This window comes from Babylonia areolata, chromosome 28, assembly GCF_041734735.1.
Source record: "Babylonia areolata isolate BAREFJ2019XMU chromosome 28, ASM4173473v1, whole genome shotgun sequence".
Lineage (NCBI taxonomy): Eukaryota > Metazoa > Mollusca > Gastropoda > Neogastropoda > Buccinidae > Babylonia > Babylonia areolata.
The window spans coordinates 25,654,794-25,679,779 of record NC_134903.1 but is presented as its reverse complement, the minus strand read 5'-3'; the positions used below and the strand labels follow the sequence as shown (position 1 = coordinate 25,679,779).

At 41.6% G+C, this 24,986-nt stretch overlaps 2 protein-coding genes across 6 annotated transcripts in view; both read right to left on the bottom strand.

The window, feature by feature from the left end:
- LOC143301727 (ubiquitin-conjugating enzyme E2 J2-like) overlaps positions 1 to 2,230 on the bottom strand; it is a 24,459-nt gene extending 22,229 nt beyond the window's left edge. The window contains exon 1 of the mRNA XM_076616117.1: positions 1,936 to 2,230. The gene's annotated coding sequence lies outside the window, so the exon portion shown is untranslated. The remainder of the gene's footprint in view (positions 1 to 1,935) is intronic.
- Positions 2,231 to 9,534: 7,304 nt separating this feature from the next.
- LOC143301823 (eukaryotic translation initiation factor 4 gamma 3-like) overlaps positions 9,535 to 24,986 on the bottom strand; it is an 83,210-nt gene continuing 67,758 nt past the window's right edge. For all 5 annotated transcript variants that reach the window (XM_076616227.1, XM_076616224.1, XM_076616228.1 and 2 more), the window contains 17 exons: positions 24,324 to 24,515; positions 23,204 to 23,341; positions 22,645 to 22,707; positions 21,089 to 21,244; positions 20,241 to 20,471; positions 19,529 to 19,822; positions 18,811 to 18,967; positions 18,198 to 18,298; positions 17,441 to 17,556; positions 16,332 to 16,523; positions 15,499 to 15,870; positions 14,735 to 14,948; positions 14,157 to 14,228; positions 13,615 to 13,719; positions 13,179 to 13,260; positions 12,714 to 12,848; positions 9,535 to 12,190 (listed from right to left, as the gene is read on the bottom strand). In XM_076616227.1, coding sequence (XP_076472342.1) covers positions 12,006 to 12,190; positions 12,714 to 12,848; positions 13,179 to 13,260; positions 13,615 to 13,719; positions 14,157 to 14,228; positions 14,735 to 14,948; positions 15,499 to 15,870; positions 16,332 to 16,523; positions 17,441 to 17,556; positions 18,198 to 18,298; positions 18,811 to 18,967; positions 19,529 to 19,822; positions 20,241 to 20,471; positions 21,089 to 21,244; positions 22,645 to 22,707; positions 23,204 to 23,341; positions 24,324 to 24,515 — 2,805 coding nt within the window. In that variant the 3' untranslated portion in view covers positions 9,535 to 12,005. The remainder of the gene's footprint in view (positions 12,191 to 12,713; positions 12,849 to 13,178; positions 13,261 to 13,614; positions 13,720 to 14,156; positions 14,229 to 14,734; positions 14,949 to 15,498; positions 15,871 to 16,331; positions 16,524 to 17,440; positions 17,557 to 18,197; positions 18,299 to 18,810; positions 18,968 to 19,528; positions 19,823 to 20,240; positions 20,472 to 21,088; positions 21,245 to 22,644; positions 22,708 to 23,203; positions 23,342 to 24,323; positions 24,516 to 24,986) is intronic.

Genomic DNA, 24,986 nt, shown 5'->3' with positions numbered 1-24,986 from the left:
TGTCGGCCGGCGGCCGTCCTTTCTCTGTCTCTGGACCTTGCATTTGGAATGAACTTCCTCTTTCGCTTCGACAGGTCTCAGCACTCAGCTCTTTCAAGTCTGACCTTTAAACCCACCTCTTCACAACATAGCCTCCATTCCCTGCCTCTCACTGGTCTTCTGTTTCTCAAGTTTAGAGTTATGCATACGTGTGAATGACTGGTGTGAAAGCGTTTTGATTTGTCTCTGCACAAGATTCAGCGCGCTATAAATTCTATGTATTATTATTATTTACGATTATGATGTAGTATTTGTTTTGGCCAGCTTACCGATGCTTTTAAATTAAGTGGAGGGTGAAGGTCACATCAGTGTGTCTTTTTGACAGATTATCAGTTTTGCGGGAAAAAATTTTTTTTAGGTGTCTTTAGAGCCGAAAATACAGATTGTACGCATCGCGGATATGGACATTGCTTTATTTACTTTTCCACTGTTTGACACAAATTTGAACATTGGGGAGCTTTCAAATTTCACCCAAACAAACAAAAATGGATAGTTTTACAACATAACCCAAACAGAAAGCGGGTAGGGCTATTAGAATTTTTCTTTCTGTGGTTGCTCGCATTACAAGAAAAAAATGTGATGAAAAAAGGACGTTAAAAAAGCATTTTAACTGCACAAGAGAACCCAAAATTGAGGTCAATGCAACAGGTGGAAAATCTGAACAATGTAGCTCAATTAGTTCTGGAGATATCACTGAAAAACCATGAAATAAAATAAAAACATTCTGTATTTTCGGCTCCAAAGACACCTAAAAATTGTTTTCTGCAAAGTTTAAGCCCTGCTACATCATTTCTAATGTATTTTCTCATTCTAAGGCCAGTTACATAAAAATAAAACAATAGTAAGACCACATACCAAAAATGACCAAAAAAAGTTTCAGTTTGGGTGGTACTACTACCTTAAATTCGCACCACAAGTCATGATTCTTGGAGGCCTTGCCTCTCTTGTAGTATACTTAATTAACTCAGGGACATCTTCTAACAATGATTTTCGTCCATAGATGAAATTATCAAATAGATGAAATGATAAAATGATAAAACCATTAGTACAATTAGTACAATGGTAATCCATTTCACTGATCACTTTTATTCTCTATTTTGAGGATTATTTTGAGGTTTATTTTGAGGGTTAGTGTACTCAATTTTGATACTGATTCAGCAGCTAAACTAATGTGCAGCCATCTTAACCAGACAGTTACGAAAAATCGTCTGCTATGACAGTTTGTACCAGTCGGACAGTCACTGTCTGTTCCTGGCCCTGCACACCATGCAGACGCAAACAAAGAACATGTCGGCTTGGGACGACAGGTGTCGGGTCCTGTTCTTGACATGGACCATTTCGCGTTATAGTCTTCCTTGTACTTTATTAGAAGGGTCGGTTAGTACACGCCACATGTCATTTTTCTTAGGCCTGCGTTCATCATCCTCGTCAACGATCACAATAAACATCCTGGTTGGTCTGCCACGTACCGCATTGAAAAACGCATGAACATGTTGTAAATAAGCTACTGCTGACCAAAGGCATGCCATGGTCTGAAAACTTTTCAAACAGTGTTCGGATCAATGCCGATCAGTTGCACATGATTCAGACATAGCTACACCTGTGAAAGATTCACGTACTGAGTCGCGCAGGTCCACTTGTCAGCATTGTCTAAACCCTTCACTGAATCTGCTCTCTCCACACCATTCATACGAGATGGACTTGTTAGGCTGAAATGGTCGAAACTAGTGAAACAAAACAACAACTACGACAAAAGTGAAAGAAAAATTGTCAGTGGGTTCACTTAACAACAACAACAACAAAAGTAAAACAAAAGTCGTCAGTGGGTTCACTTAACAACAACAACAAAAGTAAAACCAAAGTTGTCAGTGGGTTCACAGTCACAATATTGATTACCTGAAAAGTGGCGACCAAAGCGAAACGTGTACTTCTTCAATCTCCAGATCCTTAGCACTCAGATTCTGTTAATTCTGTAGCCAAAAGTGTACTGTCCAATCATCCGTGGCGCTGGCAAAAAAACGGAAGGGCGTGGAAAAAAAAAAAACGACTGTTGGTGTTGTCTCGCTCGCTGTGTCAACAAACTTGGAGTGATCTGTTTTGCACGAAGTGCGTGGGCAGAGACCATACGCGGATGCTGAGCATGCAGACAGTTTCAGACAGCAGGAAAAAGATGGAGCCCCACTGTGAACAAATGCCGGAATGGGCACTTAGGAGTTTTCGTGGGGAAATCCACCTTCGTCATAGACCATTATGTGAGCCCTGGCTGCGTTTCCGGTTGTGAAGTGGAAGGGTGGTTTTCACTCATGAGTTAGACGGCAGAGAACAACACCAGCAACAAGAAGAAGAAACTGAAAACAATAATAACAATGATGATGATGATGATAATCATGATGATGATGATAATAATGAAAATGATGATGATGATAACAATAATAATAATAATAATGAAGAAGATGATGATGATAATGACGATGATATAAAAGCACAAACAAATGTACTCAGGCCCAACACTACACGTTAAGGCACACGAGCCCCGACACACACACACACACACACACACACACACACACACGCATGCACGCACACACACACACACACACACACACACACACACACACACACACACACACCCTGGCCCACCCCATCAACCCCCCACACACGGAAAATATACACGCACATTCCCAACATTTTGCTGCAAACACCAAGATCTCCCTGTTTGGTAAGAGTTAGCGTCAGTCTGCATTATCAGCATCATCATCATCATCATATGGTATTGTTTTGTATTACGTTTGTCACAACAGATTTCTCTGTGTGGAATTTCGTCTGTTCTTCCCTGGGAGTGTGTACCCGTACTGTACGCCACCTTTCTTTCTCCCCCCCCCCCCCCCCCCCCCCCTCCCCCCCCCCCCCTCCAGCATCCAAGTGTATTTGTTTTCTAATCAAAGTGGATTTTTCTTCAGAATACTGCCAAGGACGACCCTCCTGTAACCGTGGGTTCTTTTACGTGCGCAAAGTGAATGCTACACATGGGCCGACCTCAGTTTATCGTCACATCCGAATGCCAAGATTCCAGACTACCATCGCGGCAACGTCTTGTGGAGGGTTAGAATGAAATACTGGCAAGTGTGGGATTCGAACCTCTGCGCCCAGACTGTCTCGCTTTCTAGGCGGACACGTTACCACTGCGCCACAAGTCAGTTCACTTTCTCAAGGAGGCGTCACTTGTTCTTGTCGCTTATAGTCCTGCCCACCGCACAGGGCCATATCAGGACTGTCAAACCATACAAATGTCCACCCGCGTCAACACAAAACTGTCACATTTAATTTTTTTTTTAAACCCACAAAACACAGTTCATGACAGTATCCCAACCATTTAGCTCCTTATGGCAAATAAGACTAGGCCATGCTGAGGACGCCAGCCATTCTGCTTAATTTATCATCCCCAGATTGCAAAAAATCGTAAAAAAAAGGGGGGGGGAGCCATAAAACAATATTTCAAGCTCAAACAAAAAATACATAAAAAAAAGGCCATTTTGGAAAATAACACTGCAGAATGGGCATCTAGTGCGCATCCCAGACTGCAGTGTTTACATCTCACTACGTAATCGCCAGAGCCAAAAAGCACAGACAGTACATCATAGACTGCGGAAAAGAGAAAAAAAAGTGGCAAGGCTTGCTTGAAAAAAGAAAGGGAAATGGACTGGGGATAGTCCACCTACCGAACTTGCTGAGTAAAAAATAATTAACCCCCCCACCCCTCACCCCCCACCCCCCGTTGATGGTTCAAACTGACCCTGGATCAAAGGGACATTATTTTAACTTTTTTTTTTTTTTTTTTTTTTAGTTATGCACCTTGAATCCTCGTCTGGCATGAAATTTTATGGACGAGCAGTTAACAGAAAAAACAAATGTGAATTATCTTGAAATGACCTTTCAAGGGGTACACAAGGCATGTCTATTATCATTTTTCATTTACTTATTGTTTTTTTCTTTACAATAAAAAAAACCCCTATAAAACCTGTGCTGAAACTTTTTTTTAATTAAAAAAAAGCAACTTTTGGTTATTAACAGGAGACATATATTATGTTGTTGTTTTTTTTGGTTTTGTTTTTGTTTTTTGTTTTTTTAAAGAAAAATAAATCAATGTGCATCCAGCATCAATATCACTCTTCAAATGATCCCATCAAATTGATGTGGAGCATCATCTGTTGCCTGTGTCTTCCCGGATATACAGGAAGCTCATTTTCTTTACACCCATTTTTGTGATCATGTCAGATAAACCTGCTGGGTTTAGGAGACAAATAAAATGATAGTGTGATATGGATATTTATATAGCACCTATATTGGTTGGAGACCAAGCTCTAAGTGCTTTACAAACACAAGTCATTTACACGACAGGCTGCTTACCTGTGTAGAGCCAACTGACAGCTGCCACTGGGCGCTCATCATTCGTTTCCGGTGTCTTTCAATCAGATTTCAGTCACGCACGCATACACTCATACACATGTAACATTTTACGTGTATGACCAGAGGTGTCCTGTTTGGCTGCATCATGGTAATCCAATCAATTATGTACACTTGTCACAAAATTAGGGGCACCAAGACAGCAGCAGGCTTCAACGGTTTTAAACACATGGCAAGGATTTCCAGTTGAGGGGGTCTGGCAGGATAAGTGCAAAAGGTTTTAAATTATATTCTCAACGCTTTGAGAGGGTGCTTTCACTACAGCAAACACCGGGTATATTCTGCATGCTGTAGTCTCACAGCACAAGCAGATGTGATTTTACTGTAAATCATAAACCACACCAAGCTTCCACCAGCCAATGCCAGAAATGCATCATGGTAGTGACTCAATTTTTGAACGGACATTACTGTCAACTCCTTCCACCCCCATAATTATCGTCTTCTACTACGTGGAGAGCTGCTCGCTCTTCTTTTTTTTCCTTTACTGCACTGAACAGTAGACCGATTAATGCCATGTTCTACTGAAAAAATCTTGCCAATATGGGCAAAGATTAGAATATAGTTCCCTTTGCTTTGTATTCTTTTTTCAGTGTGGTCCCAAGACGAGACGAAACTTTGATCAAAACTTCCGTTTCTTCTGCAGTCCACACAAACCCAAACTTGTTTTCTGCATTCATTTTCTCTTATTGCTATGAGAACAATCCAACAAAAATTAATCACTAATCATGTGAAGCGTCCTGCAAAAAAAAAAAAAGGGGAGTGGGGGGGGGGAGGGTGGGTAGCTACAGGATGAGTGCCAGACCACGGAGACATTTGTTCATAAAGAAGGCCATGGCCAGGGAAGAAATTTTTGGAATGCAGTGGACCAACTAGTTAGCACAGCGCTCAGCTCACCGAAGCAGAGCCAGGATTTTCAGCCCACTTTCAGCCAGTGTAAACACTGGTCCTACACTGCCTGGAACCAAAGCTGAGTTCAGAAAGGAAGAATCTGTAAATTTGAATAAACAGTATCACAGGTTGACATTAGCTTACAGGTGGGCCAACAGCAAAGTGAGAGCTGTATGATCAATAGTTTCTTCACCACAATGGGAATCCATTTTCAGATTAGTCTCATGTGAAGGACTATCACTCTCAAACTAGAAGGCAACATTAGACTGGCTCTTTGAGCAGCAGCCTTTGGGGGTGAGTTGGGCTTTGGGAATTATCCCACACCGACTGTCCTCAAGCCCTCAGAGCTGAGAGAGAACTTAATTTAACTTGGGCACGATATTCTCCACTGTTATTTTAACTTTAGTACAGACAGTTGAGACAGCAGCTGCCTCCTTTGCTGTTCTAATGGTATGGTCAGGCAAGACTACCATACAAAAATATAATAATAATAATAATGAAGTATAACAGCATTCAATTTCAATACTTTTATTTTCTGCACAAAATCCAAATTTGACATCACAATCAACTTCACTCTTGTAATGTGATGACACCCTTGTCTGTTTCAATCAGCTCTTCCTCACATTGTAACACCACAACACAGCTGTTGTTGTTTTTTTATTTATGTTTTATTATCGGTTTCATTTCAATTGTACAGACATTTCTTAAAAGAATCTCACAGATGGAATTACACTGTGGCACATGTTCAACTAGTTGCATAAATTATGCAAGTTTGAATTCTCTTTATACAAGGTATATGAATACAGTATATCAACTCGAAAGTTCTCACATGGGCACTGAAAAAAAATAGAGGGGGTGGGTCATCGCATGCAATCAGTAAAAGTGCATGGCACAAACACATCTCGGATTCTCCACACAACCACTCTTTATCATCCAAACAGTGACCACTTAAGTGAAGTATCTTCTTTTTGAGGATATGAAAAAAACCAAAAAAAAACCCGATAGCTGACAACAGAAAAATCATAACAGCCCGAATTCAAACCAGCACCGCATAGAGCCAAAGAGGTGATGCCATGAACAATGCTGGCATCAAGCTGACAGTTTATGTACAAAATACATTACCATCAGTATCCCTCATCATGTTGCCACAGTCATAATCACAAGTCTGTACTGAAACCGCAACTAACGATGACACACATGCTTTCAAGAACGATACTATCAAAAAGAAAAAAAAAGGAAAGAGGTGTAGGGAAGGTCTCTGGAATGGGGAGAGAAATAATCAGGAGGGGACAAAGCTTTTATGACAAGCAATAACACTTAGTGTACTGAGCTGATCCTGCTAATCAACTTACTTTAAACTTCAAACTGAACTTTCAATTCCATGTAGCCAGAAAACAGCCATTTTTACATTCATGCGAGTCAGCGCGCTGAGGAAAAAGTTCAAACCATCCATTCATCAAAACAAGGACTCGCTTTCAAAGAATCACATGAGCTTTTGATAACCAAACTGAATTGGTAGAATGATTCTTTTTCTTCACAATAACATGACCGTCATTCATGTATGCTTTAAAATAATTCAAGTCACTTCAGTCGCATCTGAATTCTAAAATGGCCATGGTCTATATTTAAGAGAGAAAACAACTTCCTGAAATAATATATACGATAAAATGATTACACACTCAAAAACATTAGTAAATCATAAAAAAAAATGTACTGAACTTTATCAAATGTTAATGACCTAGAAGCATGCATGCATTTTGGAATCCAGTTGACATCTGGTGTTGCCATTATCCTAAATAACAGGGGAATATTTTCTCTTCTGTTGCATTTTCAAATACGGTAAAACTCAAGCAAAGAATGGATTTTTGATTGATGCAATTCAGCTGAGGATTTTCTCTCACAACTTCTCTCCCCTTTTCCTGTCAATTATCTTCGTCCTCGGCTGGAAAAAAATCTGCACACATCTCCTTTTATGACCCTAAGCTATAAAATGGAATATCTAAATACAGAAATGGGAGGAAAAAATCTAAAATTTGATGACCATCACAAATATTCCCAGAAAACACAACCGAACAAAAAATAATCCAAAAAAAAGGAATACTTTTATCTTTAACATAACCCTACACCTCCTTCATAGTTGCTATATACACCAATCCACAATATATGCATATATAAAAGAACACTATGAAATGGGAGCCAAGGGGGCAGGGGGAAGAATAATCGGACAAACATCCAATTAGTGTATGACTTTCATCGCTGTGAAACATATTAAAAATCAACACTCAGTTCACAAGAAAAAAAAACAAACTTTCTCATCATCATCAGTTTCATCGTAACAAAGTCAAGTACAAGAAATATTGCATTTCTTGCACATCATCATTCCATACAACACAAGCTGTACATTAAAATACAGCTCCTAAATTCGCACAAGGCCTCTCGAGTGACTCGCACACATCCCCCAAACATTCTGAGAAAAAAAAGACACCAAAAAAACTACAGATGATTTGGATCTATCTCATCACGCATCACATTCGTCCATTCGCAAGGGCGGCTGAGATTTGTAGGAGCAAAGACAAGAATAGACTGAAAAGCAGAATCAGAAATTAGCTACAGGCGAAAGGACAGCTGTGAGGACTTTTTTGAAACTTCATTTCCATCAAACGTCCAGAAACCTTGCCAAACAGGAAACCTATCTTGAGCACAGTCTACTGTCCAACAACTCTCCGTGTCTTAACTTTTCAGTAATTCACAAACCAACCACTGTGAGAGAATTCACTCGGTTCACCATAAGGGAGTTCTCTTGAAATGCTCCACAGGGGAGTCACCATAAGAGTTCTCTCTTGGTTCACCGTAAGACAGGATCTCTGTCATTTCAGGTCCAAAGAGTACAGTGTAGGAAAATACAGCAAATCAGAATCTGGTATTAGATTCTGTCAGAAATGGGTGGAAGTGAAATGCTTTCAAGATACCGTCACTTTAGCTGTGCAGCTTTTGTGAACATATCCTTAAATGTGGACCTTCCCCGACCCCTTCTAACCACGCACACTTCAAAATAAGAAAAAAAAAATTTCCGTCTAGTATGGTTTCAACTGGAGGAGGTATAAACATGTATTACACTTCTTTTTTTTCTCCATTACACTATCTTGGGGGTAATAAAACACTAGTGTCCTCGCAGTCCTAGCCCCTGACTTCAAGTAAAGAAGACGATGCAATTATCTCAGTCCCGTCTCCACTGAGGGAAAAAAATAGCCAAGCAAACCCATATACTGCAAAACAGTAGCAGTACATGAAAAACTGTGTGGTGTCACTTCAGACCAATACATCTACCATGCAAAAAATTACACTGATCAACTTTTGATTTTCAAAACAAGCACAGGATTTTTTTTTTTTTTAATCAAACTGATTAATTCCACAGAACATTCATGTGAGCAGATATTGCTACTGACTATTGATTTCACCCCTGTCTGTATACCTCAATCTTCATACAGTATTTCTCATTACACAAGGGCTATATGTAAAGTAAATGCAACATTTTGAAACAGACTGGTTTTTCCAAGAACAACAAGACATGAATATCAGTCATCAAGCATGCACCAGCGGCGCTGAAATGTCAGAACACCGGCATGGTCTGTTTACCCAAGATAGCGATACCTTTCATCCCCCTTATCTATCAAAGGACAGGTCAACGCCAAGTTGTAATACACACGTCTTGATGCAGACATCAAGTTCTACCATGGAACTGTGCCCAATCTGTTCTCACAGAAATCTAAAAAGCATAAAAGCATATTCTGTGAATGCTCTTTTCACATTCTCCACAGAGCATGTCACAAACAATCGACATGAAAAACACAAGAGATGTTTCACAATGTATCATCAGATGTATATTACATTGCATCATCAGATGTAAATCATCATAATTCAATCTCTGTGAAATAAAACAATCTTAATGCTGGAAAAAAAAAAACGCCCATGGATTTTCTGCATAAGCCAGAAAGAACCACCAGTGTGGAAACACCTGTACACACATGCGCACACGCCGTTCAATTCACAAACGTGTGGCTGGATCACTGTCCTCAACATAGCTAAGGGATTGGAATTGGGGATTTTTCTTATTTTTTGTTCCTCATCTTTTTGATGTTATTCTTTCTTTTTTTTTTTTCTTTTTTTAATGTTTTGCTCTTTTTTTTTTCTTTTTTTAATGTTTTGCTTTTTTTTTTTTTTGTTTTTTGGTTCTACTACAAACAATTGGAAAATACCACCACCCAAACATTCTACACATTTCAATACAAACAATGAAAAAAAAAAAAAAAAAAACGAGAGGGAAAAAACAGTCATCACAAAGAATGAAAAATGGAAGAAAAAAAAAAGTCATCACAAGTAATGAAAAAGGAAAGAGAAAAAAGATCAGAAAAAATATCTACGATGTTCTGACTTCAAAGAGTTGAAAAGACAACAACAAAAAACCCACCACCAAAGCATCCATTCAGGCTACAGCTTTGAATATCAATCCACCTGCAGCAGACTTGGACATGACATGTAATGTGACTGCCATGTTGGATGCGGCCCACAATGTGAAAGGCCAGTCAAGAACTCATATTCCATCATCCAGCAGAAAATCAAGCGACACCAACACATAAAATCACTTCTCTCTCTAAGATCACCACCACCATGTTCTGGGCCACAGAACCCGAATCATCAGTCCTAATCATCAAAGACATAAGTCTTTTCTCCAAACAGCATCAGAACAACATGAGAACAATGGTTTCATGTTTCTCTCAGTTCTGTATCAAAAAGCATGTAAACTGACTTCTTTTGTTGTTGTTTAAATGACAGAAGGATATAAAATGACTTTTTTTTTTCACTGACAAGTAAACAGCAACACATACACACACACACAATATATATATATATATATATATATATATATATATATATATACATACACACACACACACACATATCTACATACATATATAATATCCATCTCACACACACACACATACCTCCAACTCAAAAACCAAAAAGATGATTAACCACCAAGATGTACTTTGTGGTCTATCAACACATTTTACTAATCCACTACAACAGGCTCTCCAACCCTAAACCACAGGCAGTGAACAACTTGGCAAACTAGTCATGCACTGTTAAGCTCACGGTGTCTTGTCACCCCAAAAAAGTTGCTTGTTTTGTTCCAACAGTCAGCTGTACTAAGACCTCAGACCATTTACATTTGTGCTGAAACGCAATCAGCAGGAGGGAAAAAAAAAAAGGCAGGAATACAAATGTAAATGCCGTCCACAAACTACGTTCCCGTTCTGTAGATCCTTTCTGCAAATCCCCTTCATGCACCATGTGCATCTGAACTCCAAAGAGAGCCAGTCAAAACACTGCATCTGGCCCAAGACAATCCCGGTGTTTGTGGCCACACAAGGGATGCCAGACTTGGAAAAAAAATGCAAAGAAATTACTCATCCTTAGATGAATATCAACAGCTTAAACAAACCCTGAGCCAGCATTGCTTTTTTGGCAAGAAAACTTCTGATTGGACATGACTTATCCGATCAGACAAAACTGCTCATAATCGAACAGCCTACAATGCCTTCACGACACAGGATCTACAGATGTTGGACGAAATCGGTTTCCACACAAATGCTGTCAAACGAAAAATTGACTGGCTGGAGTTTGCTGACTGCGTTTGGGCACAAATGTAATCTTGGTTTCATTTTCACACAGAGAAAAAATCCATCTACTGCCAAGCCGGTCATATCATGTGTGAAGTCAACAGTTTCCCTAGGTCTGTTCCAATCGCCAGCTGACCTTACACATGCAAAGTACCCTCAGCCAAGATAAAGGGCAGGTAAGAAAAGGCCATAGAGGGGAAGGGGGGGCCACATTTAGGGCGATGGGGGTGGAAGGGTCATGACGGGGCACTGAAAAAGCAGGGGGCACAATGAGGTAATGAACACTAACCAGGCACTGGCGTTTTACTTGTCATTACTAGTATGGAAAGAAAAAAAAAATGCCCCGCCCCACCCCAAGTCTCAACCCCCTTGTCAGTCACATGCCAACATCCTCAACAAGTGACGCTACATGAAAACAACATTCACCACGCAGAACCCACAACCAGAGGGACAAATATAGCAACAAGCAAAAAGGTCAGGTGCACTACTGCAGAAAAAACAGTCATTCCAAAGGTCTTGCTTCCCACGTCCACCACTACAGCCAGCCACATCACTGGCAGCAAAAACACAAAGACACAGAAACATGTGCGCACACTTTCTAAACGCAGCAGGCATGCTTGCTAGTTTTGTACACACAGGAATGGAAGTGTCTGTCCGTGTCTTGACCACAGGAAGAAAAGAGGGTGAGGACAGACCAGAGAAGTAATGGACACATCTTTGGGTGTAGCAGAAACTTTACACCTCTCATTTCTGCTGTGATAAACAAAAAACAAAAACAATGTTGTTGTTTTTACTCTGGCAAATGAATACATCAGCAGATGATGCCTGATCCTCAAATATACACAAGTCAACTGTTTTCCATCACTCAAGAATGCATCATTAAATACTTTGTACACATTATTTACAGTAGTTTACTATCTACAACGAGCATTATCAACTCGTTCGGTCATCGTCATTGCTGGATCTCAACCAGTCGAGAAAGCTCTTCAGATTCATCTTCACTACTCCTTTGCCCACCATGTCTTCAGGGGGGCCATCCCGAGCTTCCCAGTCAAAGAAACTGTCCTCTGAGATCATGTCTTCGTCATAGAACAACTCAAACAGGGTGCGCACAAGACCTGCAACACACACAATCCAACTCATCACAATCAACACAAACGCACTCTATGCAACATCCAGCTTTTCGATGCTACATATTATATGAAACAACTCAAAGCCAGACTCAAAGCTAACATTGTTCTTTTACTACACATTATTTGAAAGAACTGAAAGCCAAATATTGTTTGTGTGCTGTGCGCTATTCCAGAGATCCTGGTAGTAATGAGATGAAGTATGCCAACAACAGTGACAGTGGGTCATCATATAAAAAGCCATCACCATTTCCATTCTTTTTTCATTCACTGAGGCCAGAATCTTCAAAGGAAGTTCAGCTGACGGAATACTATTTTTATGTACATATCATACAGCATTTCTGAAGAATAAAAATTCTTGGAAATGCCAACATTTAATTTTCACTGATTTCCTTACGATCAGCTGTTCCTTACATAAACTAACACAGAAAACATGTGAACTGTGATCTTTTCAAAGGAAACATGAACATTCCAGTCCACACACAACCCACTCCCCAACCACTCCACCTACCCTGAGGATGTTCCAGTTCACACATCAGATGCTGGACGGCAAACAAGGCCTGTGTTCCCTTTTCCTGGGTGTCCACGTATTTGCGCACCAGAGGCACACGCTTCTTCAGATCACTGGTGTCGGCTTTTTTGTTGTCTGCACAACACATTCCAAACATCATCACCAAATGACTATATAATCCATACATATCAGCAAGTCACAAAACAATTTGTCTGTACAACATACCCACACATCAAATACAAACAAAAATGTTCTGGATTGTCCCATATCAGTTCAAACACGGTCTTCTCTGTCTTGACGCCCAACTGTGAAATCTCTGTGCGAAAACCAGAAGTACCTCTACTGAACCATAAAAACAAAAGTTTAATGTCCTTATCCTCTTCATATTGGATGTCTTCAAGGCTTGCGTATGCACATATACGCACATATATAAACGCCCACACATTAACACACACAGACACACACCGTTGATGCTGTTTCGACAGATGGCAGTGAAGAGTTCCCGTGCAAACTGATTGGAGTCCCTCTCTTCCCGCTTGACGTTCTTCTGTTCAAACAAATACAACATACGTTCACAACACATCAAAAATCACTCTCTACACAGCATGGGTGGAACAAACATTTTCAGCTTTATTGAAAGGTCAGACAATGATAGGCTTGACTGAACTGCTGACAGCTTTGTAATTTTTAATCTTATTACCAATTTTAATGCGAAAGACTTAAAGAGGGTAATTGATTTGAAACTAAAAGAGAGCAGGAGACCAATGTGAAGCAAGTGAACAAACTCTCAAGCCAGAGTCAACACACAAACTTAGAATTTTCAATCAGCAAAGAAATGGTTTAAAGATGGGAAAATGAGAGAGAGAGAGAGAGAGAGAGAGAGAGAAGACATGTGACTCACATCAATCCACTGGAAGATTTCCTCATTGTTTTCACCCTTCTGCAGTCTACGGCACACCTCCTGGTAGACCACGTTGCGCGCTGGTCCCATCAACCAGTGCAACTCCTGCACAACGCACACAACAGTCATCTTCATTTGGGGAGGACAGAGGGTGTGTCTGCAAGTGTATGTGAGTGTGCGCGCGCACATGTGTACATGTATGCATGTTGATACAACAAATCAAAATCATGTTGTTTTTACCAAGCTATATCAAGCAAGTCCTATCAGTTGATTACCAAATGTCTAACACAGAGAAGGTTGTTGCATGGCCAGGAATCTAAGTGAAAATGATGTTTAACCTGTTTTTTGGAGCACAGGAAAATCAGCACAGGATAACCCTACTGAAAATCACAAACCTAAAAATCACAAATTGATACAACCTGGAAACCCCCCCCCAAAAAAAACCTTTCTACACTGTAGGAGCCAAGTTCGTTCAGCAACCGATCCTATTCCTGAAGTCCCATTGCCGTTCAAGAGCAGACAGAGATTACGACCCAACTTACACTGTCAGTGAGGCCAAAGTCGGACAGTTTGAGTCCAGACGCCGCCCACTGAGCCTGGATCACTTCTTTGCCCTGGAGTGGAAAAATCAAAGGAGAGGCACATTATAATAGGGAAGGAAATCTACAACAGATATAGTGGGTTAAAACACTGTAGTTCATTGATTTCTACTCTTTCAAGTAATGACAATGGCAAACTACACTGGCCTGAGGACATACTATTTCAACACAGTCCCACCACTGGATCTTTTGAAAAATTTGCAAATGCATGTCCCTGAATAGCGTAAGTAGATGTTCACACACCTAACCACCCCTCACCCCAAATGTAACATCATTTCCAGACAACATTAATTCAACAATAAGCTCAACTCCCAAGTCAGGTACAAAAGGGAAAAAAAAACCCTTCCCATTCCAAACAGTACTCACAACCAAACTGTACCATTTCAAACAAGGACAGAATAAACCATGTCAAGCATTCACTGAACTGCGCTGGCAACCACTAGTACAAAACTATCCCCATCCCCCAACCAGCAACACCACCGCCAGAATCCCACCCTGCACAACCAGCCTACAGTACCCACCTTGATGTCCCCAGCCACCTTCAGGGCCCGGGTCAAGAGCCACACCTCCTTCTTGCTGCCCATGGCGGTGAGGGGCCCCAGACAGGCCTGCAGGAAATTGAACGGCAGGATCTTGTTGTCCACCAGCAGTGCTGCCAGAATCTCAGCCATGTAGTCCCAGATCTTGGGCAAGTCCAGCTCCAGGTCTTCTGCCACCTGCAGGAACTCGGCAATCCTGGGCCACACACACCATCATCACTCATCAACACCAACATACATGGAGAGAAAGTTGGGTTTCTGTTATTCACAGCAGTTTACTTGTCACAAAGTTAGATTAAACTAGGCAATCCTGGGCCACACACACCCATCATCACTACCATACATGGAGAGAAACTTGGGTTTCCGTTATTCATACCAGTTTCCACAGCTTTCTTGTCGCAATGTGAGATTTACTAGGAGTCAATTTCATCTTTCAATCACTTACGTAACATATTCCTACACAAAATGAATTATCATGAAATAACCACACCATGGGTACAAAGCAAAGAACTGTGATACATCTACACTGTGGAAACGTATCTCCACTGCTCGCCATATGTAAACAACACTCCACAGTGCTTTTAACTCCCTGTGGAAGCATATCTCCACTGCTACCAACTAAGCTGCTATGCCCCCACTTGCCTAACGAGCACAGTTCTTTCATATAGCCTCTCACATCAATCAATTTCCGCTGACCATTGTATGCCCACACATTCCCAAGCATTCTCACTCACACTTCTACATACCCTTTGATGAGATCTTCGGTGGTGAAGACTTTCTCTTTGACCATGTGGAACAGGAACTGTCCAAATTGTCGGGACTTGGATCCATTCTTTTCTATGAGTTTCTCCAGCATGCCAATGATGAGCAAGCTGTAGTCCAAATTCTTCAGCTCAGCGATGCTCTCCTGCGTCTCCTTGATGTTGGCGTTTTCAATGAATTCGCTCACTATCGTGTTGGTTCGGCGATCCAACTCATCCTGGCTCATTTTACTGGCATCCACGCCTGCCACAACCTTTTTGGCGCCCTCAGCCGGGGCTTCACGTGAGCGGCTGTTATCACGGCTGGCGTTTCGGGAGGAAGGATTGGACGTCCCACCGCTAGCTCCCAGCAGGCTCCTGTGCGATTCAAATGCACTTGTGTCAACGCAAATAACTAAACAGAAATCCCACCAATATCAGTGTTGCACAGCATGACACATTCTGTCAATGAACCTAACTTCTGACGAGTAAATCTGACACTGTACCAACACCATAAACTTTCACAAGTTTTCATGCCGATGACAGACAGGTCACTACTATCTCTCTCAAATTAAAATCTACATGTGGAGTTGCTGTATAACACAGTATCATGTTACAGCATCTTATCTTTTTGCCATTCAGTTTCCATCCAAACTTACTTAACCCTGCAGACTGTCGGACAGTTCCCAGTTCCTTACCACCGTCAAAACCCAGGTTTCAAAAAATATATTCAGACTTCATCAAAATACCAGCATTCCTACTTGCTCTCTGACCGTGTTCAACCGGTACTATATGTTACCCAAGAACAGACTTCAAGGCTTTATACAACAAAAACTTGCCTTGTGTTGGCTACTGCCCGTTCCCTCTCTTCCATGGAGGAACGTGCCACGGGTCGGCGGAAGTCCCGATCACGGTCTCTCCTGTCAAGGTCGCGGTCCATTCGGCCACTCCCCCGACTGTCTCCCCGGGCAGGGCTACGCCCATAGTTGCGGCGACCGTCGCTGTCTGTGAGGTTGTTCAGGGCGTTGTACCTGTTGGAAGTACACATCAAGCTGCCAAAACTCTGCTGGGTTAATCAACATTCTGTGCAGGAGATCAACTCACTCCAGCACACATTCATACACAGACAAACAAATGTATAAAGAAGTATCTACATTACGGAAAAGTGGAGGGTGAGGGTGGGGGTTGTTACAAAGTCAAGTCTTAATTCTTTTCTATTTGAAGAAAGACTTGGAGGGATATAGGGTGCAAACAACAAAAGTTTCAATTCCAAACTCTTTAAGAAGTCAGACTTCTTGAAAATTTAACAAGTGAACATCAGTTTAAAACAGGATGAAACCTAACAAGAAATAAGCTCTAAAAATGTTGATCAAGGAAGAAAGTGGTTTAAAAGGGGAGCACATTTTCTTCACTCAATACAGACTGACGATCTTACTTCCTGCTGACTGAGAGACAAAGCAAACACAAGACAGACTTGAACAGAGACAGAGACAACTGGGGAAGGTATTGTTTCTACAAAACAGAGGATTTCCTTTGAGTACCCCCTGTTTGCCCACTATATTTTTAGCATGTACCATGCCTTTCTAAATATCTACCCTATCACACAAATTACTTTCAGACTACCAAGTGCAATGCCTTTGAACCTATGGACAAGCAATGGTAAGTAAGAAGGAACAAGAGAGAAACAAAGACCTGCATAACCTGAGACAAACAATCTGAATACTATCCAACCTGAAATGTAAGAACCTGAAGCAGCAGGATCTCCTAGTTGTTAAAAAACTGATCAAGACATTAATACTTGCATAACTTACTTCTTTTTTTTCAACCCATAACCTAGAAACTGGCCTTCCTTTCCCTCCCCATCCAACAAGTGGAGGAAGTACAGAGAAGCGAAACAAGACAAAAACCACTTCAACAATCACTCCAGCTACCTGGGCCAGACACTCACCGATTGCCCAGCTTCTCCTGCTCCTGGGAGCGGGACCCGCCCCCCTGACTGCCGCGGCCCCAGTTCTGGAACTTGTTGCCGCCACCCAGGGTCACGTTGTTGGCGTCAATGTTTGTCTGCAACACCACCACCCTCATCACTGTCACAGCTGCTGACAGTTTTCTGGCATACACTGCAGTCTTCTTGATCCTTTTCTAACTCTTATCACACTACTACAAAGTCTGCATTTTCTTATCACACTGCAATAACCGTTTTGATTTTTTTTAAAGTACAAAATCCAAGTCTGCATTTTCCTATCACACTACAATTACCATTTTCAAAGAGTATACAAAATCAAAGTCTGCATTTTTGTATCACACTGCAATTACAGTTTCTGAAGAGTGTATCAAAAGTCTGCATTTTCTTACCAGACTCCAACTTACCTTTTTCATAGAATGTACAAAATCAAAGTCTGCTATTTCCTATCACACTGCAATTACCATTTTCAAAGACTGTACAAAATCAATGTCTGCATTTTCCTAATCAATGTCTGCATTTTCCTATCACACTGCAGTTATCATTTCCAAAAGTGTACAAAATCAAAATTTGCATTTTCTTATTACATTACAATTACTGTTTTCAAAGAGTGTAGAAAAGCCAAAGTATGCATTTTCAAAATCAGAACAGCTTCTTTTGAATCCCCCCCCCTCCCTCCAGCCCCACCTCCCTAACCCCCCAACTGACAGGCAAAGTGCACTCAGAGGTGCAGCAAACTGACCTTGGTCAATTTCATACGGGTGGGCTCAATCTGCTGTTTCACCTGTCTGGCAGGGACTGTGTTCCATCCATCTGCATCACCACCCTGTGCAGACCCTCGTCCTGTGTACACACACACACATTCATTATGCACAAGCTCCCTCAATCATATACATACACATACAATTATATGCAAGCATATGCACTTGCACACACTCCATGATGTACACAAAACACAGTTATCATTCTGAAAAAAACTCTTGACGCCCCCCCCCCCCTCTTAAAAAAAAAAAAAAATTTTTTTGAAGTGGAACCAGAGGACAAAATGAATTCAGCATTGCACAATAGTAAAAGAAAACAAACAAACAAACAAAAAAAAAAACACCTGTAACACAAACAATGACATGACACTATTCTCTCAACCAATATCCTCATGTTCTCAGTGCAGATAATTCTCATTTAGTAAAAAAATCTATTTACAAAATAATAATAATAAATCAATCAAAAATTTTAAAAACAACAATAAATGAAATGAATAGTTTCAACTCTTAAAAAAACAAATGAACTTGCAAGAAAGAGCTAAAGACATGGGCTGGCCAAGAGCTTTCCTGCCCCACCCCTCTCCCACCACTGACCTTTGGGCCTGGCACCCCCACGGGCAGCACTGGGCTCTGGTCGAGGCTGGTTGTTCAGGAACTGGGCCGTCTGCTCCTCCTCCTTGGCTTTCTGGTGAATGGCGTTCAGCGTGGTGGGCTGGTTCAACTCCTGGTATTTGCGCTTCACCCATCCGTCCTGAACACAGTCGACCCAAACTTTCAAAACAACAGCATGGCTTCTAATGTACTCTGCACTCCACACACAGGGAAACATAAAAATGAAATGTGTGATTGTGAATACAGACAGACTGCTTACAGCTAAGTATGTGGTTCAAGGAAAATTACTTATGATGCCGTTCTGGCCATACACAAAAAACACGTTAAGAAATTAACAACTATCCAGAGGTGAGATTCTAAACATTTTCTATTTTTTTAAAATGCATGGCGATTTACTAAATTGGTTTGGTTTTACCTATAAACATACAGATACAACTAATATTAAAAACCACATACACATATAAACTGAAAGATTATGTGTGTCTTGTTTTCAGTGCAATTGTGTGTGTGTGCGTGCGTGCATGTGTGCATACACGTCTTCAATTTAGCTCCGCATTTTTGTTTGTGTGTGGGAAGGAAAACAAGGAGACAGAGGACTGGCTGGACAGACTATGGAGAACAGAAGAAACAAGAAAGGGAGGGCTAAACTAAAAATAAATAAATAAATAAAACATAATAAATACAAACAAACACATCTTACCCTCCTCATGTCCAAGATGTCCAGGACTCCAAACTTGACCCGACTGCTCAGCTTGTCTTTGGGTGCGTTCTTGCCACCAACCTGTCTGTCCCTGTCTTGACTGTCTTGTCTGTCTCTTTCCATTCTCTCCAGTCTCTCCCTGTCTCCTCTGTCCAGTCTGCCTTGTCTCTTCAGTCTTTCTAGCCTGTCTCTTTCTAGTCTCTCCTGTCTCTCCCGCTCTTCTTTTTCTTGTCTTTCCTGTTGCATGCCTGCAGTCATCTTCTCCAGCTGAGCAAAGTACTGGTCCATGCGATGCTGCAACACAAGTACATGTCTTTTCTTACCCCACAGATCAAGACACACGAGATGGAGGGAGAGATGATGACGCAGAACGTCTCAATGGGTACAGTCTGTCATTATCATTAATCATTACTATGTCTGATTCCAGATTACATCAACAAGTTGATTTTTTTTCCTAACACCCTGATCATATTTCAAAAGAGGGAGGAACACAGTGGTTCACAAAACTGATGCAAATTCTCAATAAATGACTGTCTACATGACACTTCACAAAACTATAAAAAAAAAAACCCAAAAACAACAAAAAAAAACATAAAAACATTCAGGATTTATAATTGCAACTATACAGCAGCACAAATAGGATATAGGCATTCCTTAGATAGGAAAAAAGGAAAGAAGAAAAGTTGCAAGAAAAGGGAAACCAAACACCTACCTTGGCCTTGGGATGATCCAGGTCCTTCCCCACAGTGTCCAGGAGTTTCGTCAGACACTCGATGCTCTCGTCGTCGCGCTGTTTCAACAGCTTGAAGATGCAGTCGTGCATGATGTTCTCTGTGAGCATTTTCAGGCGGAAGAGCTCTCCGATGAAGCGGATGTTTCCCATGGAGCGGTGGCGGGCCTTCTTGGTGGCCTGAGCCAGCTCTTCCTGAGCGCTACTCCTGTCCTGTTGAAACCAAAACGGTTCACTCTGTTGGCCCCACAAGCAGCACTTTCAAGATTGGTCTGTGTACAATATACAGCTACTTGATCTGTTTACAATACACAGCTACTGGGTCTGTGTAAACAGCTACCCATGGTTTTGTATGATACACAGCTACCCACAGTTTCAACGGGACTGCCATACTACATATAAAAAAAATATCATGCATGTCAAAGTCTGCAGGCCATATCAACAGACCAGAAATAGTTGTCTTGCATCATAGAACATTTTGAGCCACTCCTACCTTTGCTTGATAAATCAGATTCATCATTCTGACATGGAAATTACTGTGCAATAGATGTGGTTCTTCAGTTCTGTTTGCTGATCACTCTGTTCAGAAAAAAAAAAGATGCAGACCTTTTGGAACAATTTATCTCCCACATCATCCACTCCCTCTTATAAAGGAGGTGCGTAATAACACTGAGACAACAGGTAATGATCGAAATATACAAAGGATTCCTTTGAGGAATTGTTACCAAAGATGGTATGCTTCACACCCAGAGGATTGTACAGGCAATCCATCACAGCGTCTGGCTGCTAACATGTCATTCCCCAACACTTGGACAAGACAAGTCACCTACCTCACTGGAGCCGGCTTGGGCAGCATCCTCCAACTCCTTCTTGCGTGTTTCCAAGGACTTCTCTGTCAGTTTGTCCTTCTCGAATTCCTTTTGGCATTTCGTCAGGAGAACCCCACGGAAGGTGACCTCTCTCCCTTCTTTGTTCAACACCTTTGGCTGCAAACAACATGAATCATTGTGCTACCAACTTCAGACACAACCCTTTGGCTCCAGACACTCAAGCAATATGGACAGAAAACACACTTCTCTATGACACTTGGCCGAGTCACTGTAATCCCAATATTGTTATATGTTCAATGAAAGAAAACATGAAAATTGACAGATTCTGACGAGTGAAATTTTAGGTAACATTTAGGTGGCTCAGCTTCACTCTTAGTTCTCCCCAATAGGGATATAACATCTGACTGCATTAAGGGGGAGGGGGGGGGATATAGCATCTGACTACATTCAGGGGGGGATATAGCATCTGACTACATTCAGGGGGGGGATATAGCATCTGACTGCATTCAGGAGGGGATATAGCATCTGACTGCATTCAGGGGGGGATATAGCATCTGACTGCATTCAGGGGGGGGGGATATAGCATCTGACTGCATTCAGGGGGAGGATATAGCATCTGACTGCATTCAAGGGGGGGATACAGCATCTGACTGCATTCAGGGGGGGATATAGCATCTGACTACATTCAGGAGGGGATATAGCATCTGACTGCATTCAGGGGGGGATATAGCATCTGACTGCATTCAGGGGGGGATATAGCATCTGATTCCATTCAGGGGGGGATATAGCATCTGACTACATTCAGGAGGGGATATAGCATCTGACTGCATTCAGGGGGGGATATAGCATCTGACTGCATTCAAGGGGGGGATATAGCATCTGACTGCATTCAGGGGGGGATATAGCATCTGACTGCATTCAGGGGGGATATAGCATCTGACTGCATTCAGGGGGGATATAGCATCTGACTGCATTCAAGGGGGGATATAGCATCTGACTGCATTCAAGGGGGGATATAGCATCTGACTGCATTCAGGGGGGGATATAGCATCTGGTTGCATTCAGGGGGGGATATAGCATCTGACTGCATTCAGGGGGGGATATAGCATCTGACTGCATTTAAGGGACATCTAACAACATTCAGAAGAATATGCAGCATCTGACTGCAACCAAGGATTGAACGTTCACCGCTGGTCACTGCTTAGGCTGCAAGGACTGTACTACGACGGAAACTGAACAGCCAATGGACTTTTTGAATTGGTGTTACCCTTTCATATCACATTTCCCATTTTCTGCCACATTGACCCCATTTCCTCTCCCAATCACCTGTTCATTTTCACTGATATCAAGGATTCAATATTCAAAACTTGATAAAGGTGTTGTTTCAAGTATCTAAGCCTGTCGACAGGTCGACAGAGAACAAGACAGAAAGCGTGCAACCAGCAACACAGCGAAGGGTGAAACCCAGACACATCCTGGCACCCCAGAGAAAATGACCACAGAGAGAGAGAGAGGCAGGCAAAGAGGGGAGGGAGAGAAAGGCACTGAAGACTCACAAGTTTCAGCAAATTGTTGCAAAACTCTGCATACACGCGGGCAAATTTCTGTTCGTCGATAGCCTGAAAGAAACAAAAACAGATGTGTTATCTGTGAATACTCCAGTAACATTTTCAGACATGCACCCATCCTCAATTGTACACGTCCTCACATGTACACATTACTCCCAGCATATTATCATTCTTCATGTATCCCACAGATGTTTCATGGAAAACAGATACACAGACACAAAACACCCTCTTCAATCCAAAACACCTCTCCCTACTGGTAAGAAATGGATTCAAGTGAAGAGGCCGGTAAACCAACCATTTCCACTGCGTAAGCATCACAATCTTTCGCAAAAGCTATTTTAATATCTAGACCAACTGCAATTTTACGCATTCAAACACAAAAAAGTTTTTCAATTGCTAAACTGATCACTATGGAAAACAAATACTTATAAAACCACTATCACCTCAGAAACCATTCATTTCAATCTCTTGCCCATGACTTCCCTCTCCAAAAACCAATTCCTAAAAAATAAGACTTTGTTGACACAAGCAAGTCAAACAGTCTTACCTTCTCAAAAATGAGGTTTGTGACACCCTCAAGACGGGCCTCGGAGTCGATTTTCACTCCCAGGGCTTGGGCTGAAAGCTTGTCTAGCTTTTCTGGCGTCAGCTTGTTCAGAATACTTTGGAATTGACGGAGTAGGCCCTGAAAGTAAAACCACAAGGATCTACTTTTGTTCTGGCATGATGTGGAAGGAGGCAGAGACAATTCTATGCCCCAATACTTAAAAAAAAACATAAAAAAACACCAATAATAATAATAATAAAATGACCCTAGAGAGATAAGGAGCAAAGAATATATGTGCTGTCCTGTGGTGTGGTGTGGTGGGTGTGTGCATGTCTGTGAGGTGAGTGAGCCAGAGAGAGAGAGAGAGAGAGAGAGTGCCTGTATTGCTAAAATCCAGCTGTTGAACTGTGGTTATGTTACCGAAAATGGACAGTATCCTGTTAAGGTGAAAATACATGCAAAACTGACAACAACAAAACATATATATATTCCCTGAGCACAGAGAAGAAAACATGACCCCTACAGAGACAAAGACAATGTGAACCACCAGTGAAAACTGTCCCATCAAACACAAATGAATAGAAAGTGAACACAGGGAGACAAAAACAACAAATGAACAGCTGTTGTCAAAATTTCATGAAGACGAAGAGACAAAATGTGTCCTCAGACACTAAAGACAGCGAAACACTAAACACTGACAGGAGAAGCTTACAACCACCATCACATAAACAGCAGACACTGAAGACAGTGAAACACTAAACACTGACAGGAGAAGCTTACAACCACCATCACATAAACAGCAGACACTGAAGACAGTGAAACACTAAACACTGACAGGAGAAGCTTACAACCACCATCACATAAACAGCAGACACTGACACTGAAGACAGTGAAACACTAAACACAGACAGGAGAAGCTTACAACCACCATCACATAAACAGCAGACACTGAAGACAGTGAAACACTAAACACTGACAGGAGAAGCTTACAACCACCCTCACAACAGCAGACACTGAAGACAATGAAACACAAGACAAAACACTGACACAAGAGAAGTGTACAACTACCACCATCCGAAAAACAGACACAGAAAACTGCACACGAGACAGCACTATGTACCTCTGTTCCCTGCGGCTCCTCTGGCGCGTTGGTGTTGGTCTGTTGGAACTGGGGTCTGTAGGCGTTCTCCGTTTTGTGCAGCTGCACCTCTTGGCGTGTGGACAGAATGATCCTCTGCTGTCCCTCCCCAGACTGGGACCCAGGTCCCCGGCGACCCTGTTGGCTGTTGCGCTTCGTCAGTGACGCCCCCGGCTGAAAATCATACTACATCATAGACTCAAACACCTGCTGGAAATAATCAACTTTTATTTACTGCTGAACGCTGGTGAAATGGGATGAGTGTAGACTGCATCTGAGGTGCATTTACTTCTTTGTGTGTACTTTTATGTGATGTCACCAACTTTACTGGGCAAAGGCAATGCTGTTCCAAGAGGAAGTCCAAAATATTATTAAAGAATGGTGACCAGCAACCTGACTTTAAAGTTCAATCTTCCCTCAGTGAGGGGACAACAAGGAGTTTGAGTATCTATCTCCAACAATAGTCCATCATGCAGGCAACCAAGTCTTACAAAACTACCAACTCACTTGCTCAATCAGAATTTAGAAAAACAATGTACATTTGGTAAACAACCTCAAGTGTTATGCCCACACAAAAATGTACGTAATTTCTGAACATGATAAATACTGCTCCTGCTGCAGACCTGATGAATTCAACAAATATCA